Source organism: Eptesicus fuscus, chromosome 20 (genome assembly GCF_027574615.1).
Source record: "Eptesicus fuscus isolate TK198812 chromosome 20, DD_ASM_mEF_20220401, whole genome shotgun sequence".
NCBI lineage: Eukaryota > Metazoa > Chordata > Mammalia > Chiroptera > Vespertilionidae > Eptesicus > Eptesicus fuscus.
Window position 1 is genome coordinate 39477539 of NC_072492.1, and position 22368 is coordinate 39499906.

General features: G+C 38.8%; 1 protein-coding gene across 9 annotated transcripts in view; it reads right to left on the reverse strand.

The window, feature by feature from the left end:
• Positions 1–22368, reverse strand: part of LUC7L3 (LUC7 like 3 pre-mRNA splicing factor) — a 263776-nt gene that overhangs the window by 235265 nt on the left and 6143 nt on the right. For 2 of the 9 annotated variants that reach the window (XM_028128628.2, XM_028128634.2), the window contains 9 exons: positions 19780–19819; positions 19125–19269; positions 18380–18454; positions 16996–17100; positions 15399–15560; positions 14754–15037; positions 13967–14127; positions 10228–10368; positions 8687–10122 (listed from right to left, as the gene is read on the reverse strand). In XM_028128628.2, the coding sequence (XP_027984429.1) occupies positions 9938–10122; positions 10228–10368; positions 13967–14127; positions 14754–15037; positions 15399–15560; positions 16996–17100; positions 18380–18454; positions 19125–19269; positions 19780–19819 (1298 nt within the window). In that variant the 3' untranslated portion in view covers positions 8687–9937. The other 7 variants (XM_054709877.1, XM_028128629.2, XM_054709878.1 and 4 more) reach the window with 7 other exon arrangements.

Here is a 22368-nt window from a genome sequence, read left to right on the forward strand (position 1 = left end):
TTTGCCCATTTGTTAATTCGATTGTTTGTCTTCCTTTTGTTAAGTTGTATGAGTTTCTTATATATTATGGATATTAACCCTTTATCAGATGTATCACTGCCAAATATGTCCTCCCATACAGTGGGCTCTCTTTTTGTTTTGTTGATGGTTTCTTTTGCTGTGCAGAAGCTTTTTATTTTGATGTCCCATTTATTTTCTTAGTTTCTTTTGCCCTAGGACAGTGGTCGGTAAACTGCGGCTCTGTTGACTAATGAGTTTGCCGACCACTGGACTAGACTAAATGTTACCGTGTAGTTGGAAGCTGTGAGGATTAGGCAATTGTGGCATATTGTGTGCAAAGAGGTAAAGGGTAGTATGTATATGAAAATGGTCGGCAAACTCATTAGTCAACAGAGCGGCAAACCTCGGCTCGAGAGCCGCAGTTTGCTGACCACTGCCCTAGGTGATGAATCTGTAAACATGTTGCTTCAAGAGATGTCTGAGATTTTGCTGCCTATGGTTTCACAACTTATATTTAAGTCTTTTATCCACCTTGAGTTTATTCTTGTGTATGGGATAAGTTGGTGGTCTAGTTTCATTTTTTTTGCATGTATCCACCCAATTTTCCCAACATCATTTATTGAAGTCTGTCTTTACTCCATTCTATGCTCTTGCTCCTTTGTCAAATATTGAGGGTAATGGCTTGGGTCGATTTCTGGGGTCTCTGTTCTGTTCCATTGATCTATATGCTTGTTCTTATGCCAGTATGAGGCTGTTGTTTTTGGGTTTTTTTCAGGCAGTTTTCATTACAGTGTCTTTATAGTGTAACTTGATATCTGGTATTGTGATTCTTCCAACTTTGTTCTTTCTCAAGATTGATGTGGCTATTCGGGGTATTTTTGGTTCCATGTACATTTTTGGAGTATTTGTTCTAGATATGTGAAATATGCTGTTAGTATTTTAATAGGGATTACATTGAATCTGTAGATTGTTTTACCTTTCAGCCTCAAATTTGCCTGTAAATTGGAATAATGTGTTATTTTAGTTATTTTTTTTGACAGTGAGGTTTCTGTTTGTAAAGAAAATCCCAAGAACCTCCCCCCCTCTCTCAAAAAAAAATCCCAAATGCAAATCTGATGACAGCCCCTTGCTGTAACTTGCCTAATGGCTTGGGGGTTGTTCTAGAATAAAGACAAAAACCTTTCATCTAGACCAGGACTGTCCAATAAAAATACTGTGTAAGCCCCATATGTAATTAAAGCCACATTTTAAAAAGTAAAAACAGGTGAAGTTCATTTTAACCTGTTTACTTGACCCATATATCCAAACCCAGTGTGTATTTTATACCTAGAGCATCGCTCATTTCATGTGGCCAGTGGCTACCCATGCCACAGCACAGGTCAGCCCTCCCATGACCTGGCTGCTGCCTGCACCCTCAGTTCCTGCAGCCACGGATTGCCTGGCTCTCGTCAAAAGTGCCACCGTCGCTCCGCATGGGGCCCTGGAAGCTCTTCTCTCTCTTCCTTCTGGATCTAAAGCTGACTCATCCTTCAGATGCCTTTCTAGACGCCCCCTCCCATGCTTTCCTCACCACGCCCACAATTGTACTCTCCCACGTACTTAGGACCACTTGGTGAGTATCCATCTCTCCCGCTAGCTTGTAAACTCCAGGACAGACCATTCCCGGCTTTTGGGTTTAGCACCTTGCAGAAGAGGTTTTCAACCTACTGTGGGGTGGAGACTGTAATACTGTTCGTTTTTACTGCCCTCTGGAAACAGCTCCCTATAGAGGGACCCTTCCTCTGCTAGAGAACCCGACACAAAGCACTCAGTGCTGAAAATATTTAAGTAGAAATTTAAGCACACAGATGATAAATATTTCTTCCCCAGATGACGAACCCCTTAAAAATACTCTCAGCTCCTCTCCATGATTTGGGCTGTGATTAAGGAAAATTACTCTTCACGCTTGAAAGTAATTATTGCCCTTCTGGTGACATTTTTCCCTTGAGATGATGCAGAGGAGGAAGGGGAGATCATTGTCCGTTTAACTGGCAGATCTGTCAGAGCGCCAAATGCGGAGGTGCTCCCTTTCTCAGCTCCTTCCTGTCCTAACACTTTTTCAGGTGAAGAGCGAGCTCCAACCCACAGCTGCCCAACGGATCCAGTGATGACCCCCATCTAGGTGATGACCCCAGCCCTCAACATGTTGCAAAGCCAAACTCCTCCACCTTCAGTCAATATTGTTCCTTCTCAGGACGGTTAAGTTTGAAGACTCCCTCTGCACCACTGCCCCCAAACATGGTCGAATTATCCATTTCTCGGGGCCTACCTCTCTCTCACCTTGAAGTCCCCGGGGGGGGGGGGGGGTCGGGGGGCGGTACGTATGTGTGTGCGGTAGGAATCACTCAGAAGTGAGGTGCATCTCTGCATGATGGCTTCTAAGGATCCAGAGCCTCAGGGCTACACATTCCCTTGCAGCTCTCCAAAAGCCCAACCTAGTGCAAACAACTCTCCTGTGTTGTGAGGGCGATGCATTTAAGTATCAATAGTACATGTCAAACCCTAGCCTGCCTCCAAACGGCAGGCTTTTTGTTTGTGGTGGGGGTGACAGGCATACACCTGAGCCTGCCCTGCACTCCATGAAAAACCTCAGATAATGGAAAGATTATAGCTGCCGACACAAGCTCCCTATCTCCTTATTCAGTTCTTGGGATTTTCTATGCCGTAAAATTGATAATGTTGAAAGGCTTTAAAATGGGGATTCTGTTTCTTTTACAAATGAATTTGCAGGTGATCTAGAGCTGGTGCTTCAAGTCAGAATTCAGAGCCCCAAAGAAAATGACTTCATTGAAGTTGACTGAACAAAGAGCTGCTATCAAAATCGACTGAAAGTGAGTTGCTGTGAACTGGAGATTAACCTAGCATATGAAATAGACCATCCCTCACCTCCCAATTCCCAATAGCTCAGTGTTAAGGCATTACAAGAACACTTCTCTCACCCAATTGTCCAAAAAGCAGAAATTTTAAATACTGTGGGTGCAGAAATGGTACCTTTTCACTCATGGAATATGAGTGAATCCGACCTGAATCTGCCGTTTGCCCATTACCCATGGACCTTTTTGAAAGTTATTTCATGTTTTAAACTTTTCACTCTGGTGAGATGATTGATTTGGGAAATAAATTCAAAGGCAAGCTCTAAGCTCTCTACTGCTCAGGCCAAGGAGACAGTGGGAGCCTCCATACTAGGCCTCACAGAAGCACCTCTGCACTGAACGCACTTACCTAAGCCATGATTAAGACAGCATGGCCCCTGACACAGCCATTCTACAGAGCTCGGTGTTCCCGAGGATGTGATGCGGGTGTCAGGGGTCAATTCCCAAGTGCCACCTCCATAACGTATTTTCAGTTTTTTAAAACTTTGAGAGGAGGGTTAGAAACACCAATGATGAGAATCATTGATCAACTGCCTCCTGCATGCCCCCTACTGGGGGATCAAGCCTGAAATCCGGGCATATACCCTGATCGGGAATCAAACCATGACCTCCGGATTCATGGGTCAACGCCCAACCACTGAGCCAAACAGGCCGGGCCGATTTTGTTTTGAAATAGTGAGGACAATTTAGTTAGGCAGGGCTCAGGGTTGGTGATGTTGATAGCTGAAACCATCATTTGTGCATGTGAGATTTTAGGTTGTTTTTTAGTGAACATAGCAGAATAAATGGAAAAAAATTCACGTTGGGAGGAAAGCTTACACTATCCTAGTAGCAGAACATTCACAGGTTTGCCTAGTGGTTAATTACAGTAAGATAACAAAGGCAGCAATTTAATTATCACAAGGATCAGAAAATTCAATAGCCATTCCAAGTTGTTAAACACAGCCTGCATATATATACATACATATATATATATATTAAAAAATGTATTTTGTATAATAAACTTGAACAGTCCTGAGGCTGCAGATTGATACAAAAAATTTGAGGCACTTCAAGAGTATAGTTTTCACTTCATCCACAGGCTGTGAAAACTAAGTTGAGTAAGGTGCTATTCCACTGAAAATTTTTTCTCATTTTAAGGTTTTTAAGACACTGAAATGAACCAAGTCCCAGAATGCTATCTTTGAATTTCAGAACATATTTAGGTTAAAATGTGGGATGATATGGAACTCTTGGTCTCCCACACAGCTAGCTCATGTACCACAGGGTGACGAACTCCTGACTCCGCCCTTGACACCCCTCCGAGCTGAAGTCCAGGAGGAGCACCTGGCAATCCGGGAGAAGCCCTGAACTCACACCAGGGAGATCCGTCTCCTCCGGGGAGCATGGGGGAGCAGAGCGCCACCGCTGACAATCATTTAACAGGCCACGGCGCCCCTACTAGTGGTGGCACAAGACCAAAAGCAGCGGGTTCTCGGAGTGAAGGGCCGTGCAGCCTGTGACTGTGGACAGGAGCCGGCTCCTCGCGGCCCAGCAGCTTCCCTCCCTGGAATGGCAAACCTGGGAGAAAAGCTTTCTTGGAAGCTGCTGAGCAGCAGAACAGAAGCATCAGCCCCGTGGCTGACATCCAAATGAAAAGGAACATAGGTCCTATTTCTAACTTTTAAAAAAACGGTAAGACCCTGAATTTGGCACTCAAGAAACTACTTTTAAATCTGCCAAACTGAAGGAGGGTTCATTTCACAAAATACACCGTTAATACATCTATTTTATTAGGCACTACCTACACCAAAACCTCTCCCTTTTTTAACTTGAAATTTTATTAAGAAATATCATACAAACAAAAGCACATAGGGTACAGTTTAAAGAAACCACGCACTCAATTCCATGTACTTAACAGCCTGGTTTTGACCTTCACAGAAATAGAAGCCGAGTGGAAGTGTTCTTTTGCAGCTTGCTTTTCTGACCAGAGTCATCCATGTTCACACCTGTAGCTGCAGTTCAGGTTGACTTGTGTGGAATTCCACTGTAGGAATGTATCACAATACTTATCCAGTGAATTATTAATGGACATTTGGGGGTCTTTCCAGGTTTCTGTTGTTTTTTCCTTTTCTTCCTACTACAAATGATACTGTTATAACATTCTGAAGTCCATCTCCTGGCACACATGTGTAAAGAGTTTCTCTAAGGTATATATCTAGGGGGTTGGAAGAGCCACAAGAGAAGTTATGACACAGCCAGTGTCAAACTGTTTCCCGTTTTTTCTAAATATTCTTAAATCTGTTGACAATTGATCTATTTGGGATGGCTGAGAGGAAGAAAAAGATGAACTACGAAACTCTCAAACTGCATTTTTAAAATAGGCACTAAAAATCTGATACAACGAAAAACATTTACTTCTCAGCATTGGTTTACCTGAAATGTACTGCTGTCTCCCATGTTTCAAAATGTAGGAGTGAAACAGCAAGATTCACAACATGTGGTATACTATCAGATATTATAAAAAATACACATGTAGCCTTACACCCCCTCTAAGCCCACTTCCCCACAAAACACCACTTAGAAGAGGAATTGTTAACAGTCGTAGCTCCTGTAGAGGAAGAACAGAGGGACAGGAGAAGGAAAACATGGATCACTAAACACTCCCACTGATGTATTGTTTAGAATTTTAAAATTTTTTATTTTTCTACCGTTGCTTTTTTTGAACCCATGTACAAGCACTATAATTCTGATACAAATTTTTTTTAAAAAAGTAGTCACCTGGGGTTCTTTGACACAAAAAACTAAAAATCAGTCCGAACTCAAACTTGTAAATCCGAATGAAGTCCCATTCCACAGAAAGTGTAAACAATTCAAGTGTATTTCCTGTTTCATGCACTTTAGAAAAAAATGTTTAAAAACATTCACACAGCTTATCTACAATGCATTTTTAAAAGCACAGAATGGATGCAAGCCCCAAAAACTTCTAACCTAGGCTGTTGTTTTAACCTCTCTAGGAACTTAATCGGAAGATGGCTGACTCCACGTGTATGTGGAGACACTGACCATACCACCTGCAGCCGAGTGACGCTACAAGAGGACATAAATACCTAAGGTGGGCGATATGACTAGTTTATTATAAGCTCAAGGTAAGAAATGTATTTCAATTCAAACTAAAAAAATAAATATATTGTGATTTTTAAAAAAAGTCTTAACAAAAGGGGTAGATCAATACAATGTACAAGAGTTTCTACTTTAAAAAAAAAGAGACATATGTACTACTATTTGTAATTAAACAGTAAAGAAAAAAAAAAGGAGTCTCTACGTTGTAGTTGGGAGGATGCCAGAGCAGGAGACTCAATTCCCAGGGCAATAAAATAAAAAGTAAGCTATCCGAGTAATACCATAGGTGATGACTGGGCAAGTAAAAGTTCACCCCATTTATTTTAATCAATGAATTGTTTAAAACCTTTTCTTTTAGAGATATATGCTGAAATATTTACAGATTAAATGATACATGTGACTTGAAAATAATTGAGGGGGGAGTAGGGGACAAACACATAAAAATAAGACAAGCCACTGAGTATTACCAGTGATGAGTTTAACAGAGGTTAATGATACTGGTTCTACTATGTCCGTGGTCGGCAAACTCATTAGTCAACAGAGCCAAATGTCAACAGTACAATTGAAATTTCTTTTGAGAGCCAAATTTTTTAAACTTAAACTTCTTCTAACGCCACTTCTTCAAAATAGACTCGCCCAGGCCGTGGTATTTTGTGGAAGAGCCATACTCAAGGCGCCAAAGAGCCGCATGTGGCTGACAAGCTGCAGTTTGTCGACCACGGGACTATGTGTGTCTTTTATTGGCTTCCCTTAAAGGCTTTTCAGAAAGGAAACCTGCATTAACCAACTAGCAACTTTCAGGTCTGCAAGGCAGAAATGTGTATTTCTTATACAGAGTCTTTTAATGTTGGATTCTTGTGAATTTGATTACTAAGAATCATTTCCCCTTGAGCCTAATAAATTTTGGGTGTTAGGAGTGACCCAACTTCTAGAGCTCCATAACTAATTAATCCTGGACACTTTAACGGGGCCTGGCCTCCCTCCAAATCCCACATAACTTCAATATCGACCTAAGTGTTTGTAGAGATAAAGATTCATTTCCTGTACATTATTAAAATGTTAGCTATTAATTCCAAGTGAGGCAGAAAGGAGTAATAAACCTAGCATTTTAATACCTTAATACTTAATGGAATATAGTAAACTATCACTTTAAATTCTTTCTCCCTATAGGCAATCATGTCTAACTCCACAAAGCAATGCTTGAAGGTGGCCGATTTTGCATTAGATTGTTTTTCCATCCCATCTTAATTATCATGTGAATCATCTTTGACAAATTCAGAGATAACCCATTTGCTGCATCTTCAGAATCAACTTAGGTAAGCCAGGAGTGCACTGTCCTCAAAGCATTATCTCAGAGAGCCTCTGAATTGTCAGCTTGATGATTTTCCAAAGCTGGGTGGAGAGTATTTTAGTAAATTCTGTAACAGTCCATTATGCCTACTGAAAAAATCCAGTGGCTTAACACTGAGGCACAGACCTACTACTCCATGTGCTAGCTCTCCAACATGAAGCCAGATGACCTTGGGTAAGTCATTTAAACCGCTTACTCAATTTACCTATAAACTGATGGCAGTATTCGAAAACTATAAATCACAAAATATTATGAAATGTAATTGGAGATAATTTTATACAGTCGTTGACAGAGTGGGTTATCAATAGAAACTTGCTACCAAATTTTCCATACGTGGCCAAAGGGGAAAGAAATCATCAGCTTATCCATCAGTTTTTTAAAAAATCCTTGTTAAATGTATTACACACCCATAGAAATTATTACATTTGTATTCTAACAAGATCGGGTAAAAGAAATCTTGATACACGACTTAAAACAAAGACCAAAAATGAGTTAAAAGTTCTTGAATGCTCTTCTACATCATTATATCACAGCTAGAGGATGATAGTGATCATCAGAAGGATATGTTGGATTTCCTACCACTAAAGATATCTTTCAGGGATGTAAAAATATATTCTAGTGCACTATACATCTTTGCTATTTAAAAGCAAAATTAAAATTTCAAATTTATTCATAACTACCCCAAATTGAAGCACCATTATTGAAAACATTTAAACTGTGGAAATTCTATAAAAGTCTTAAACAGAACCACATAAAACTGTGCACTAATACCTCTAGTAACAGTGTACCTCTTATATTTAAAACAAGGGACTAGTTCAGAGTCAATGCCTTTATTAGAAAAAGATGAATACTAAAACTTTCAATGACAGAGACAATCAAATCTGTAACAGAAAGTCAGAGATACTTTATTTTCACTCTAAATCCAAGGCTAGGAATAGCAGAGTTGTAAAAATGGAATCCCACTTAGTCTGATTCACACGAATACTAACGTTTAATCCTGTTTTCAAAGTCCAAGAGTGAAAATTTGCAATTAAACACTGAGCAAGCCACATGTTTAGGTAATTTCTTAAAAAGTCTTAAAGAAAAAAATATGATACATGACCTAAGTTTTCAGTGGCATATATATTAACACATGTTCTGAAATCTGGTAGGTCACATGAGTCCTGAATTAATTTTTAATAATAATAATAAAAAAACAACTAACTGAGCTTTATACTTTTTCTATGCCACTATAGTTTTCTTTCACCTCATTTTAATGTCGGTCTTCACTTTATGCCGTTTTCAGTTTTCTTCCAAAAATCTTCGAACAGTAGTCCTATAATGCAAAATTTGGGGAAAAATGATAATTAGACAACATGTAAAAAGGCAAACTTTCATGACTAAGTGTTGGCCCAGTCACTAACTGCTAATAATATATGTATATGGAATGTTTTTGTATTCTTTTTCATTATCAAGGCATCAGTGTGGTCTTAAAGCCATGTGCCTGTGTATACTTGCCTATGTGGGAATGGCTCACACAGACATCACATTATACTGCTGTTCTAGAAAAGGAATGCCACCGATAAATCAACTAATTGGTACTTCCTTTCATTAGGAATGTTCTATCCCACGCCACTAGCCCAAAGAATGAATAGTTTGTAGGTTTTAAGAACTCTGATAAACCTGACTTTTAATAGTTCTTTAAAAACCCAAATTCATTCTGTATGGTTCATCAGTTCTTTGTATTTCACAGACTGAAAATAGCTATCCTATTCACTGCTGCTTTAAATGTATCAGCCAGTGACTATTCCTATATACCTATGGTTGACTGCAAAATTCTCCTACACAGTAGGAAATATTAAACACATACCTCTTAAAGACTTGAGAATTGCATTGAATGTAACAAGGCGAATAATATGAAGTGTTTATTGTATTTAAAATTCTTTAAAGATATCTAATTCTGGGCACCACTGCATCCCTACATACAGTTGAAAAAAAATTCCATTCTGTTAACATTTGATTTATAAGTTTCACGCAATACACAAAAAACCCCTCTGTGCTTCTTGTAAAGAACAAAAAAGATACACAACAGTTAAGCGTAAAGATCACAGGCAATAGCATTCAAACATGGATGTGGGTAGAGAAAGGAGTACCTGGCATGAGTACCTGCTTAGTTTGACTGAATCCTTGATTTTTAATTTGGCTTTTCATGGGCCGCTCACAACACCAACGCTGTGTGAGGTATGGTAGTCAGCTGCAATAATTCATAAACCCTACACTTCCATCAATCCAATGCTACTGGCTCTCGAGTTACAGAACAAACTGCATTAGAATGCAAGGCAATAAAGCAAAAAACTAGAAACATCCTTGACAAAGAAATAACTAGCAGTTTAATTAAAACAAAGTAGTCCAACATGTGCCTCAGAAATATTTAAGTTTTTAAAGCAATGTCTGCCAATGTACCAACACAAGATGGACTTAATACCAAAAAGAAAAAAAAAAAACAGTTCAACCTTTTTATTTAAAAAAAATAAAAAGAAATGACAGCAAAATCCCTAAAAAAAGGATAATTAACTTTTCAATGGCGACTATATTACAAATGTGGGCAATAATTTCCAAAGAGGCACACTAATGGGGGCACGAGTCTGCTACAAAATAGCTGAGACAAAACAATGTACCTCAAAATGTTTTGCAGGACTACACTGTCTTTTCCTTCAGAAGATGTATGTCTTCTTACTCGGCTTAGTTCCATCTTCATCTGTGCATACTTACGCTGCACTGTCAAACAGTAACAAAAAGCCCTAATCAAAGTGAGAAACAATACACTTACCTCTGTCTGATCTGAGGTCTTATCAGATCAGTTTTAATTGGACTGAGTGTCACCTTCAGATTTAATGTCTTCACTGGTCCCATTGACCTCATTCTTAGTATCACTTTCCTTGGATTCAGTGTTTGCGTCTTCACTCTGTTTTTCTCGACTACTGGACTTCACACTACTTTTTTTATCATCAGATCCCCTCTTTTCTGCCATGAAAGAAGACATTGATCATGGATTTTAAAGTAAAATACATGACACTTTGAAAAGTGAAACAATCAAGAGATAAAAAGACAATCACTTCCCACAGACTGTAAGTACATAGTTTGGTCAATCTATCAAAGAGATAAAATCAGTAATTTATGGAGGAGTGGGGAATCAGAGAAATCAAATAGTGGGCAAATTATCAAACTAGTGATAAGCTAAAGTACAGGTAACTCCAAATCACTGCAGAAACTAAAATTTAAGTAAGTTTTATTTAGGGTAAAAACCACCAAAAAGCAATGGGAAAGATATGGAAGACAGTACACAGAAGCTGTGTTCACACGAAGTAAATTAAGTTAAATGGGTGAAAAAAGTTGTATATTTAGTAGGAACGTTTCTCCAACTATTTTTAAGTACAAAAGATTGCTTATATATCTATACTAGAGGCCCAATGCACAAAATGCATGCACTGGTAGGATCCCTAGCGGCTGTGGGCCAAGGCCTCCCTCCCTTCCCCTGGCCAGCGCCACCCCCTGGTTGAACTCCCGGGCAACTACCAGTTGAGGGGACAATTTGCATACTACGCTTTTATTATATAAAGGATATTTGAATGCCCAAGGACAAGCCCAATGAAAGAAAGTGGATCTTAAATCTCAATCCAAGTACTGAACTTTTTTATGCTTTGCTAAGTAATATTTAGGCCAACTCAAGAGTTGTTTTTCCAAAAGGAGACATTAAGTTCAACTCAACTGCAAATAAAGAATGAAAAAGTTAATCTCGATGTTTTTCTTGCTGTCTTCTTTGGAATGGCGAGGCCTCGGACTAAAGGTAGAAAGTGGTACACAGAGTAAGTACAGTCTAGTCTTTTCAGTTCCAAGTATTACCTAACAGAAGTTTTCTACAGGAAATGTTAAAGCATCCTACAAACTTTCGGGGAAAAAACATTTTCTCCTTACAACTAAGTTAAGAATAGCTGGTCTAGCAGACTAGTTCATAAGACAGATGCTCTAAGAGAAGCAGAACCCTTCACAGAATCTGGACAAAGGTGTTAAGACGTGACATTAGTAACTGGGAGAGGAATGGTAATGAAAACAAAATATGGTATAAGGGGCACCATCCAAAGAATGTAAGAACTGAAGATCTTATGTGAAGGAGCATGGTCAGTCCACAACACTTGCAAATGCACAAAGCAATGTCCTAGTAGCTGACTGCAGGACTTGCTTCATGTCTGTCTGTCCACTTATGAGAACTGTGCCAGTACAGTGTGCTCTAACTGACCTTGTGGGAAAGTCCTCCCTTTGTGCCTTATGGGCTTCTCCGGTGCACAGGTAGCTTCAATGAGGAAGAGTCGTCTTGTTGCCCCGTAGAGGACTAGTAGTCAGTCCAATAATCTTATCTTCTGCCCTATGTAAATATGGTAGATCTTAATAGTCCTAAGGACATCCACAAAGTGTGGTGGATTTTAAGGCTATGGATTAAAAAAGAAACTCTCTTGACAAAGAGAGCACTCTAAATTGGTTGGTGGTAAGGAAAATGGGTTTGTGTGAGAAATCACTTTCCATCTGCAGTTAGATAAAGTGCTTCCATCACAGCACCTGGAGTAGTGAACGCCCTCGTACTCATTAGCATTATCAATTGTTGGCTACTGCTCATATCTGGCCTCAAAGTTCAGACCTTCAGTCATTTATTTACCTGGGAGTGCCTGAGTGGCAATTTCAAAAGCCAATAAAATCATATCATCACTTCTAAAAGAGGCCCCAAAGTTTAAGATAAATCTATCACAGTATACTCAGCCTTTCAAGATGGATCTGATGCAGTTTTCTCTGAATCAAGCCTTCTATCCTTCCTCAATATCTCACCAGGAAAATCCCTGTTTGTCCATATTCTAAACACAACACATCTTAGTTTACTTAAAAGTTATATTACATTCCTTGATGTCATTACAATTAGGATTATAGCTAAGCAATTCAGGACATCTTTTTGCTCTATCCAGAAATTACATAAGCACATCTGTTTTAGGCCAGTGGCTTTTATTGCTCAACTTTGATCCCAGATAGCTATGAAAGCTAGCTAACTTTTGTCCCTGAGAACCAATCCAACTATTGTAAGTAACATAATGATGTTACACCAAAGAGCTTTAGTTCTCAAAGATAAGTGATTAATTTGATCTCTGACATCAGTATCTGCCTCTTAAGAGTTGACTCCTCACCCCAAAAATACATCGTACAGAAAGTCTTACAAAAATGTTGGGTGAAACTTTCTCAAAACTAACAGTTATTCCTTTATAGCCCCCTGAATCACAGAAGTAATTTCTGAACTTAAGTGGCAAATACTAAAGCTCATGGAGTTTAAAAAAGCTGTTCCTGTTTCCTACTTTTTAACATTTGCTCCATGTTGTAGAAAAAGCCAATATATGTAAATATATTTTAAAAGATAGTGAACTGATTTAAGAAAAAATATAAGCAAAAGACAAAAAGTTTACTGTTTGCGCTGCTAGTTCTCTAATTCACTCTAGCAAAAACCCAAGTCTGACCCCCTCCAACCCAAAAAAAACAGAACAAGCTAGTTCCATAAAAGAAAATGATAAACGAGTACCACATGAAAGTCCAGTACAAGAAACTCAAACAGCAGCACACATATTATGTGGTGATCAAACATGGACACAGGAAGAACAGTATGGAACAAGCAGAGCCAAGAAAATTAGAAATAGGCCCTCTCATTCCTAAATGTCATGCAAAGCAGAACAATTAATATAAAATAAAAGATGCTCAAATAATCTGAAGAAAATGCAGGAAGACCTCTATGATTCAAAGAATTATCTTTCAATAAAGGCTAAGTTAAAGGATGAAAATATCCTAGTGAAAACATGCCAAAGACAAATGAGACAGTCCATTAATAGTGCACAATAAACCAAATACTAAAATGCCACAGAAAACAAAGTAGAGAGGAAACAGCATGATGTTTCAATAGAAAATATGGTTAAAACACATGGTAAGATATTCAACTTCTGTGAACTTAGAAGTTAATTACTGCGCTAGCTGGTTTGGCACAGTGGATAGAGAGCATTGGCCTGCGGACTGAAGAGTCCCAGGTTTGATTCCAGTCAAGGGCACAAGCCCAGGTTCCAGGCTCAACCCCCCAGTAGGGGGCGTACAGGAAGCAGCAGATCAATGATTCTCTCTCATCATTGATGTTTCTATCTGTCCCTCTCTGAAATCAATAAAAATATATTTTTAAAAAAGTTAAATACTGAGGTACATGAATGTTACACATAAGGACCAACGCAACAGTGTACATTTACTCTGCAAGACATATTATGGAACACTACAGCAGATTTTTTTTTTTAAATGCTGCCAATAACCAAGTCAATATATTCTACAGCTTAAAAACCCTGAAAGGTAATGTAATACTTACACCAGGTCAACTGTCATTCTCACAAATTAGAGCAGGAGAGGGGACAATAATGCCTGTCTCCCACTGAATGGTGATCACTAATAAGTGAAGAGGAGGATAGCTTGAAAATGGAACCCTGCCATTTCAAAGAAGATTGAGGCGGCAAGAGTGTAAAAATAGTACTTGAGTAAAATTCTCACATAAACTAACCTTTCTCCTTGGATTTTCTATCTTGTTCTCTGTCCCGACTTTTGCTCCTGTGCTTGTATGACTTTCGATCCCGGCTTTTGGATCTTCTTCGATCCCGACTACGAGATCTATGCTTTCTTTCTGATCTATCATGGCTTCTGCTTCTTCGGCGATCTCTACTTCTTAATAATTTAAAATGAAAGGAAAGCAGTTTCAGCTGATATCACAAGGAGAAAAATTATATACCACTGAATAAATACCAAGATTAAACTAAATTTCCCCTTAAAAGGCAAATGAATATAATTTACTAAACCCATTTACACTAGAAATCTTAACTGAAAATCTAACTTCCATTTTTCAAATAGTGCTAAGATAGTTATCATGCTCTTTGACCCTTCTTTAATCACAACTCTAATTTAAAAATTTAATTTCGTATTTTTGTTTTTAATGAATTAGTTACGTTTTAGTTCTTAGTTATGCTTGATGTTGTTCAAAGCAAAAGATCATCTTACCTAAAAAAACTTGATTTAAATGTTTTCTTAGGGCCATTGAGAAGAGAAGCATTTAAAAGACCACCTAGTAAACTCACTTCCTAAGTAAAATTGCCTCAAACCTCCCCAGACTGATGGGAATTGCCAAGAATTTGTCTCGAAGATGGATTAAGTTCACTGATTCAACTTTCATAATCCATCCTCATGCTCAATGATACTGAAAACCAGCCCAAGTACCAAGGAATAACACTAGTGATTACTACTGTTTTTACTAGAACACTCACTGTGCGCCAGGCACTCTCACGTGTTCTACAAACCTGCTTCGCCTTCTTTCTCTACTTCTCGATCTTTTGTGGTCCCGAGACCTGCTGCATCTTCGGTCAGAAGTTCGGCTTGAGTGGCGACTTCGTGAACGACTTCTCTTTCTTCTCTCCCTGTCGCGAGCCCTTTCTTTCTCTCTCTCTTCCTCTTCTCTTCGTCTTTTCCTTTCTCTTTCTTCCCTTTCTCTCTCCCTCTCTTTTTCTCTTTCTTCTCGTTCTTGCTTCTCTTTTTTTAAACGCTCATCACGATCAGGTTCTTCAGTTCTTTTTCTTAATTTTTCCTAAGGAAATAAATATTTTTAGAGCTATAGCCTTTAAAGACATTGTCAAACAATGGTTACCTAACATGGAGCATTTGTAAACCAACTTAGAAAATTTTATGCCCTAACGGGAAATTCCAACACCACATACATATCATTACGTGACTAAATCCTCAGGAAAATTCTTTTCTCCAATTTCATGGAGTGCAGAAAATAGTTTTCTAATCTAACTGATTAAGCAAAATTTTATAGGGATCATCACTGCCTCAAACGACACACTAACAAAATATCACCAAGAGGTTTATATCTATATAATCAATCTTTAGCCATAATAAAATATAGTGTTAGCTATTGCTAAAATATATGTTTAAAAGAAACTTACTTTTAATTCTTCTACAGTAGTTTTAATTTTGGCGTAGCCCATGTGCTGTTTTCCCATTAAATGGTCATCTACCCGGGACTGGGCATCTCCTACTATCAAAAAAGCTCCACACACTTCACAAACTTCCATTTGTTTTTCTTGGGCAGCAAAACTTTCAATTGTCTAAAATGATAAATCAGTTATAAGAATGTCTGAGGAAGAGAAAACAAATAAACCCCAAAAGAATACTTAACATTTAGAACAGACTTTTACTTTTGTGAACTGCCATTTCCCATTTCCCCCAGCCAGAATACCGAGCAGCAACTGGTATACTTTTAGAGAGGGGAAGGGTGGCAATAGTAACCACTCTTCGTCTCATCCAGGCAATGCTGAGTCCTCACTGCTCAACTGTAACCATTGAATTACCTGCACTATCTTTGAAAAACTTTATCTTTTTTAAAAAGCTACCTATTGGGGGGTGGGGGCATCCATGGGGAGGGGTGTGGGATGGGAATGGGGGGATGAGGACAAATATGTGACACCTTAATAAAGAAATTAAAATTAAAAAAAAAAAAAAAAGCTACCTATTTGCCCTGACCGGTTTGGCACAGTGGATAGAGCGTCGGCCTGCAGACTCAAGGGTCCCAGGTTCAATTCCGGTCAAGGGCATGTACCTTGGTTGCAGGTACATCCCTAGTAGGGGGTGTGCAGGAGGAAGCTGATCGATGTTTCTAACTCTCTCTCATGGATGTTTCTAACTCTCTATCCCTCTCCCTTCCTCTCTGTAAAAAATCAATAAAATATATTTTTTTAAAAATCATTAAAGCACTAACTGAACATAATCTGAACATATCCTAGTCAGCAGTTGGGAACCAATTATATTCTACCATCAATATCCATGAATACATATTCTCTAAGACAGTTTATTAAAAGCTGAAGATACTTTCAGAGTATACCAATATTCAAGATTAATATATACTGAGTAACTTATTTTAACAACAAAAAAACACAAACAAGATGGTCAGTCTTTTTTATTTTAGCTATTCTGATAGGCATACAACAATAAACCCAAGAGTACACATGATGATATAAGACACCAGTTGGCAAGCCAGCAGCTAGAGGCCTACTTTTGTAAATAAAATCTTATTGGATAAAAAGCCTCACCCATTTCTTTATGTATTGTCTAAAGCTGCTTTTATAAAGGCACAGCTAGGTAGCTGCCTCAGGACAGCGTGGCTTGCAAATCTAAAATATTCACTATGCAGCCCTTTTTAAAAAAATATATATTTTATTGATTTTAGAGAGGGAGAGGGAGAGATAGAAACATCAATGATGAGAGAATCACTGACTGGCTGCCTCCTGCATACCCCCTACTGGGGATCGAGCCCGCAACCAAGGCATGTGCCCTTGGCTGGAATCGAACCTGGGACCCTTCAGTCCACAAGCTGAAGCTCTATCCATTGAGCCAAACCAGCTAGGGCTATGCAGCCCTTTGTGATAAAAGTTTGCTGATTCTTGATGGAGAACACTAGAAAACTGTTTATAGAGGGTCTCAAAAATAGGTTCTAGTAATTCACAGCAAACAGCCTGGGTAAATCAAAATGAGGTTGCTACTCACCGATGTTGTGGACCTAAGCAATTCTCTCTCTTCTTTTAACTGTTCAACTAATTTCATCATTCCCTGGGCTTCTTCTACTTTTCCTTCAGATCCTAATTCTTCAATCTAGGGGGGGATTAAAACAAATAAACACATTCAAGCTCCTTTCTAACGAAATCATCCAAATACGCCCCCCCCCCCCCGCCATGCTTCATTAGCATGGTTGTTTGGGTCTTTCTGTTTTTGTTCACTGAAGTCTCCGTGTTCAATTTACCCTTTTGATTTTTTATAGCATTAAGAAAGTATACTTGACATGCAATAAGCTACTTATTTTAAAGTGCACAATGTGGTAAGTTTTGACACACATGAAACCAATACAGTGATCTAATAAAAACATCCATCACCCCAATAGATTTCCTTATGCTTCTGTAGTATCTCCTCCCCAAGCAACCACTGATTTGCTTTCTTTCACTATAGATTATTTGCATTTTGTAAAATTTTATGTAAGTGGAACTATGCACTCTGGCGGGTGGGGGGGGGGGGGGGGAGAGGCTGTAGTCTGGCTTCTTTCACTCAGCCTAATTACTGTTACATGTAATCTATCTATATAAAATCCTAATATGCAAATTGAATGGCAGAAAGACTGGTCGCTATGACATGCACTGACCACCAGGGGGTAGAGGCTCAACAAAGGAGCTGCCCCCTGTCCACAGGCCCCGACCGGTGGTGGCAGCAGGGAGTGGGACTGGCGAGCAGGCGGCACCAGGCCAGCCAAGGCGGGTGCAAGCAGAGGCCCCAATCACCCCGCCAGTGGTCCCACAGATCGGCCCTGATCGCTGGCCAGGCCTAGGGACCCTACCCGTGCACGAATTATCATGCACTGGGCCTCTAGTTCTTTTAATATTATTACCAAGTAGTTTTCCATTGCATGGATACATCACAATTTATCCATTCACCTGTTAGACATTTTAGTTGGGGGGTTTTGTTTTTTGCCTACTATGAATAAAGTTGCTATACACATTGTATACACTGGTATACAACTCTGTGTAAACATGTTTTTATTTCTCTTGGATAAATACCTAGTAGTGAAATGGCTCATGGTATCTCCTTTACCTTCTTAAGAAATACATAAAACTCTTGTACAAAGTGGTTGTACCATTTAATATTCCACCAGCAGTGTACAATAGTTCCAGTTTGCCCACATCTTCACTAACACTTGGTATGGTCAGTCTTTTTAATTTTAGCTATTCTGATAGGTGTACAACAAGTATCTTGTTGTGGTTTTAATTTGTATTTTCCTAAGGATATTAAGCACCTTTATACATATTTATTTGCCATCCTCCTATCTTCTTTGGTTAAATGTTTATTCCAAATATTTCCTGACACTAATGCACACAGTTCTTACCTGTTGCAGGAGTACATCAATTTTATCTGTTAGAACCTGAATTTTTTCTTCGTTTTTGCCTGTTGGGCCAGCTGCCTATTGAAGACAATAAAATGGATTATCAAACATTAAAGAACAAAAATATATATTCAAATTCTCACATATTATTTGTATTTAATAATTAAAATGTTGAATCACAAGGATAGTAACTCAGTCATCTTCAATTTCTGTTAGTCAATTACATAGTTACTGATATTTAGGAGAAAAAAATCTTATGATTAGCAAAATCAGTATTACATCTATAATAATAAAAGGGTAATATGCTAACTAGACCAGACTTCCTTCCTGACCAAGCCGGGCCAAAGGGAAGCCCGTCCGGGTCCCGGGTGCCGGCAGCCAGAGGGAAGCCCAGGTCCCGGGTGCTGGCAGCCAGAGGAAGGAAGGCCTACTCTTGCACAATTCGTGCATCGGGCCTCTAGTTTACTAATAAAGATTGAAAAAATGCCTTTTAAATATGTTTTATGTCATTCTGAAACAGTGGTTCTCAACCTTTCTATTGCCGCGACCCTTTAATACAGGTTCCTCATGTTGTGGTGACCCCCAACATGAGGAACTGTATTAAAGGGTCGTGGCATTAGAAAGGTTGAGAACCACTGTTCTAAAAGAACACAAAGTAATGAATGAACTTGAACACAAGTTTCAATACTAGAAAGTTCTCCAGAGAGCAAGGACACTTTACAAAGACTGTAAATTAATTTATACTCACCCCAGAGGACTGCTGGTTTTGAGATAATGCCAAACGAGCATGGCCTCGTCTAATTCTACGTTCTACTTCTGCAAGTAAGCTCTGTAAGTATCGAAGAAAATCTCTCTCATAGCCGACTTTCATGAAACGAGAACTCTTTTCATACCTGATAAAAACGAAAATAAACAAACATTAAATTTTTTCCAGATCCCTATCATTACAAATCACATATTCTACCTTAACAAGTCCCATAGTTGCATTTAGTCTAAAAGGTAAACTAGGTATTTAAGAAGCGATTTTCTAGTTGGCCCTCCCTCCTGGTAAAGGGAAGGTAGTATTTAACATTATGTTTGGTTAAGAGCATAGGTTTTACAATCAGGCAAATCTAGGTGCTGCAATACCAGCTCTTCTACTGTATTTGATCTGTGACCTGGACAAGTCTCATTTATAAAACCAGGGTGTCAATAAGCAGCTGGGACGTATCATTATTGGAAGCTATGACCTTCCACCACCCCCAACTAATGAACAGGACGGACCTCTATCAGGCATTCATTTTACACTATTTCCAATTATTTCTTCAATCCTTTTCCTCTTTAAACCAATAATGACTGGGAGGAAGTAGATGGGGGATGACACCACCCCACCCCACCCCACCCCGCAAAAAAAGGTAACTTACTGTTTTCGTAGATTTTCATCATGAATTTTTTCACATGGACCTGAAGGGGAAAAAAAGAGAAATATGAATGTACAAAAGCATTGGTGACCTTACCAACTTTTCCTCTTGCTAAAATAAAAAGAAGTTCCTTCTTCAAAAAAAGGGAAAAAGATTCATTTTATCATTTGAGTCGTCTGTAGGTACCTAAATCGAGCCTAATGAATCATGAAGCAACATGCCCAAATAAGCACATGAACAGTTTTCCTTAGTCTTAGAGATCAATATAATGGAGAGCAACTATATGTTAAGAAAAGCGAGAGTGGGAGGAAAGAGAAAATTGTTCCTTACTGCCACCCAAGAAAAAAACTCTGATGAGGGAGGACTACCGGTCAGAATCACCACTGACATCTTGTTAATTTTGAATATTTGTACATGGAGTCAAACAGTACAAGACTAGCACCCTAGTCTCATCCCTTCCCACCTCTAAAAGGCTACCAATTTTAACTGTTAGTCGTTTCTTCTGGATATTTATAAAGTATCCATATAGTCATAAATTCTATGCTTATTTTAGTTGATGTTGGGCATCAAAATTTTAAGATTAAATAACTATTCAGTTTATATTTTGACTATGTAAGTACTATTAACTGCTGAGCCAACAAAAGATGCATTATAATGACATTGAATACACTTCATACTTCGTTGGAATTCATTTGTTTAGTTTCCTATTTACTTCCAAATTCTTCTCAAACACTTCAACTCAGCAATAGAAAACTATCTCAAAATAACTTCCCTCAAGACTCAAAACACATCAGAAAATCAGCTTCAGTTTCTTCCACGAATTTTCTGTTCTCTTCAATATGGGCTGCTTATTTTCTAAGCTCACTAACAGAGTTGTCATCCTAAGAAATTCCTTTTTTGTTCTGTATTGAATACGGTGTACTGGATCTCGTTTTTCTCCTTGGTTTATGCCCTTGTGTTGGTGGAGTTTCCAGGGAAAAGGTTCATGGGAGATATATTTGTTGAGACCTTGCATGTCTGAAAAAAGAAAATCTCTTTTCACCCTCACACTTCCACCTTTGGCCATAAAGCCAACCTAGATAAAATACTTTCCAGTCAGAATCCTCAGGGTGTTTCTCCAATGTCTTCAAGCTTCCAGTGCTGTTACTGACAAACCTGAAGCCAGTCTGATTCACAATCGTGTGCCCCACCCCCGAGATGTTCTGAAATGTCACAATGGTGTCTTCTTGGTATGGACCTTTGTCACTCACTGTGCTGAGTACATGAAGACCACATTCAAGCTAGAGACTAACATCCTTCAGAATTGCAAAATTTACAATTTTTCTCCTGTTTTCTCTACCTAGCCTCTTATTTCAGCTATGAAGAGAGCTGGGCTAATATTTTAAATCTTTTCTGTCTGATTACCCAACACTCCAGCAAATTTTCTTGATTTTATTCTCAAAAATTTCCACTGATTTCATTTCAAATTTCTCGTGTTCTAATTTCAAGAGCTCTTTTTGGTTTTTCAAAAGTTTCATTTTTATATAGCATCCTATTCTTCCTGATATCTTCTAATTTCTCTGACACTAAATTTAGTTAAAACTTTTAAATTTTCTTCCGTTTTCCTTATCTCTAACTCCACTAAATTCTTTTTTACTGTTATTTTTGGTTAATCTTTCATGTTGAAGGTTTTCTTCAATGTCTGACTGGTGTCCTTGCCTGGAAAACACTTCCAACATCTGACTGGAAGTTGGTATGCACAGACAGGGTTTGTCAACTAACAGGAGCTTTACCCACTGGAAAATCAGGCATCAAGACTTTCTTTTAGAAAGACTCCCCAAGGATCAGTACCTGTAGATCACTTCTCTGGAACTGTTCACTTTCTCTAAAGAATCCTCTTCTCTTCTGCCTGGGGAAAAACATCTGGCTGTATTCTTCTAGGAACAGGGCAGAGGAGGGAATGGGAAAACCCCACTATTAAGAATATAGACTCAGTTAATCTCTCACAGTCTTCAATTTTACTCTTTACTGCCCTGTGCTATGTCTGGAGTCCCAATATCTAGCCTCTTCCAGCCCTAATGTGCTCCTAATGCTATAGGGCAAGCATTGTGCTTAGCGAACTTCTCTTTTATGGCTCTAAAACAATACTAGTTATGTACAATCCTTGGGATAATTTTATTTTTAATCTTGTGGTCCAGTTGAACTAGAGTCTCTTTAATGAGAGAGGAAGAATCACCATATGCACAGGTTTTAAGAGCTGGATCACCTAGACTAGTGGTCCTCAACAGAGGGGGATTACGTCCGTCTCCTCCAGGACATGTGGCAGTGCCTGGAGACATTTTGGTTGTCACAACTGGGGGTGCTATTGGCATCTAGAGGCTAGAGGCCAGGGATGCTGCTAAACATCCCACAAAACACAGGACAGACCCCTAAAACAAGAAAATTACTCAGCTCAAAATGTCAAATGTCAAGGTGGAAAAACCCTTAACTAGACTTTTCCTTTTCAGTCCCGTGACTCAACTCTGCCTTCTATGGTACCTGGTGCCTCCAAATCCTGAGCCTGTCCACAGTTTTGCTGATCGAACACTCACTTCGGTTTAACATCCCCTTCTG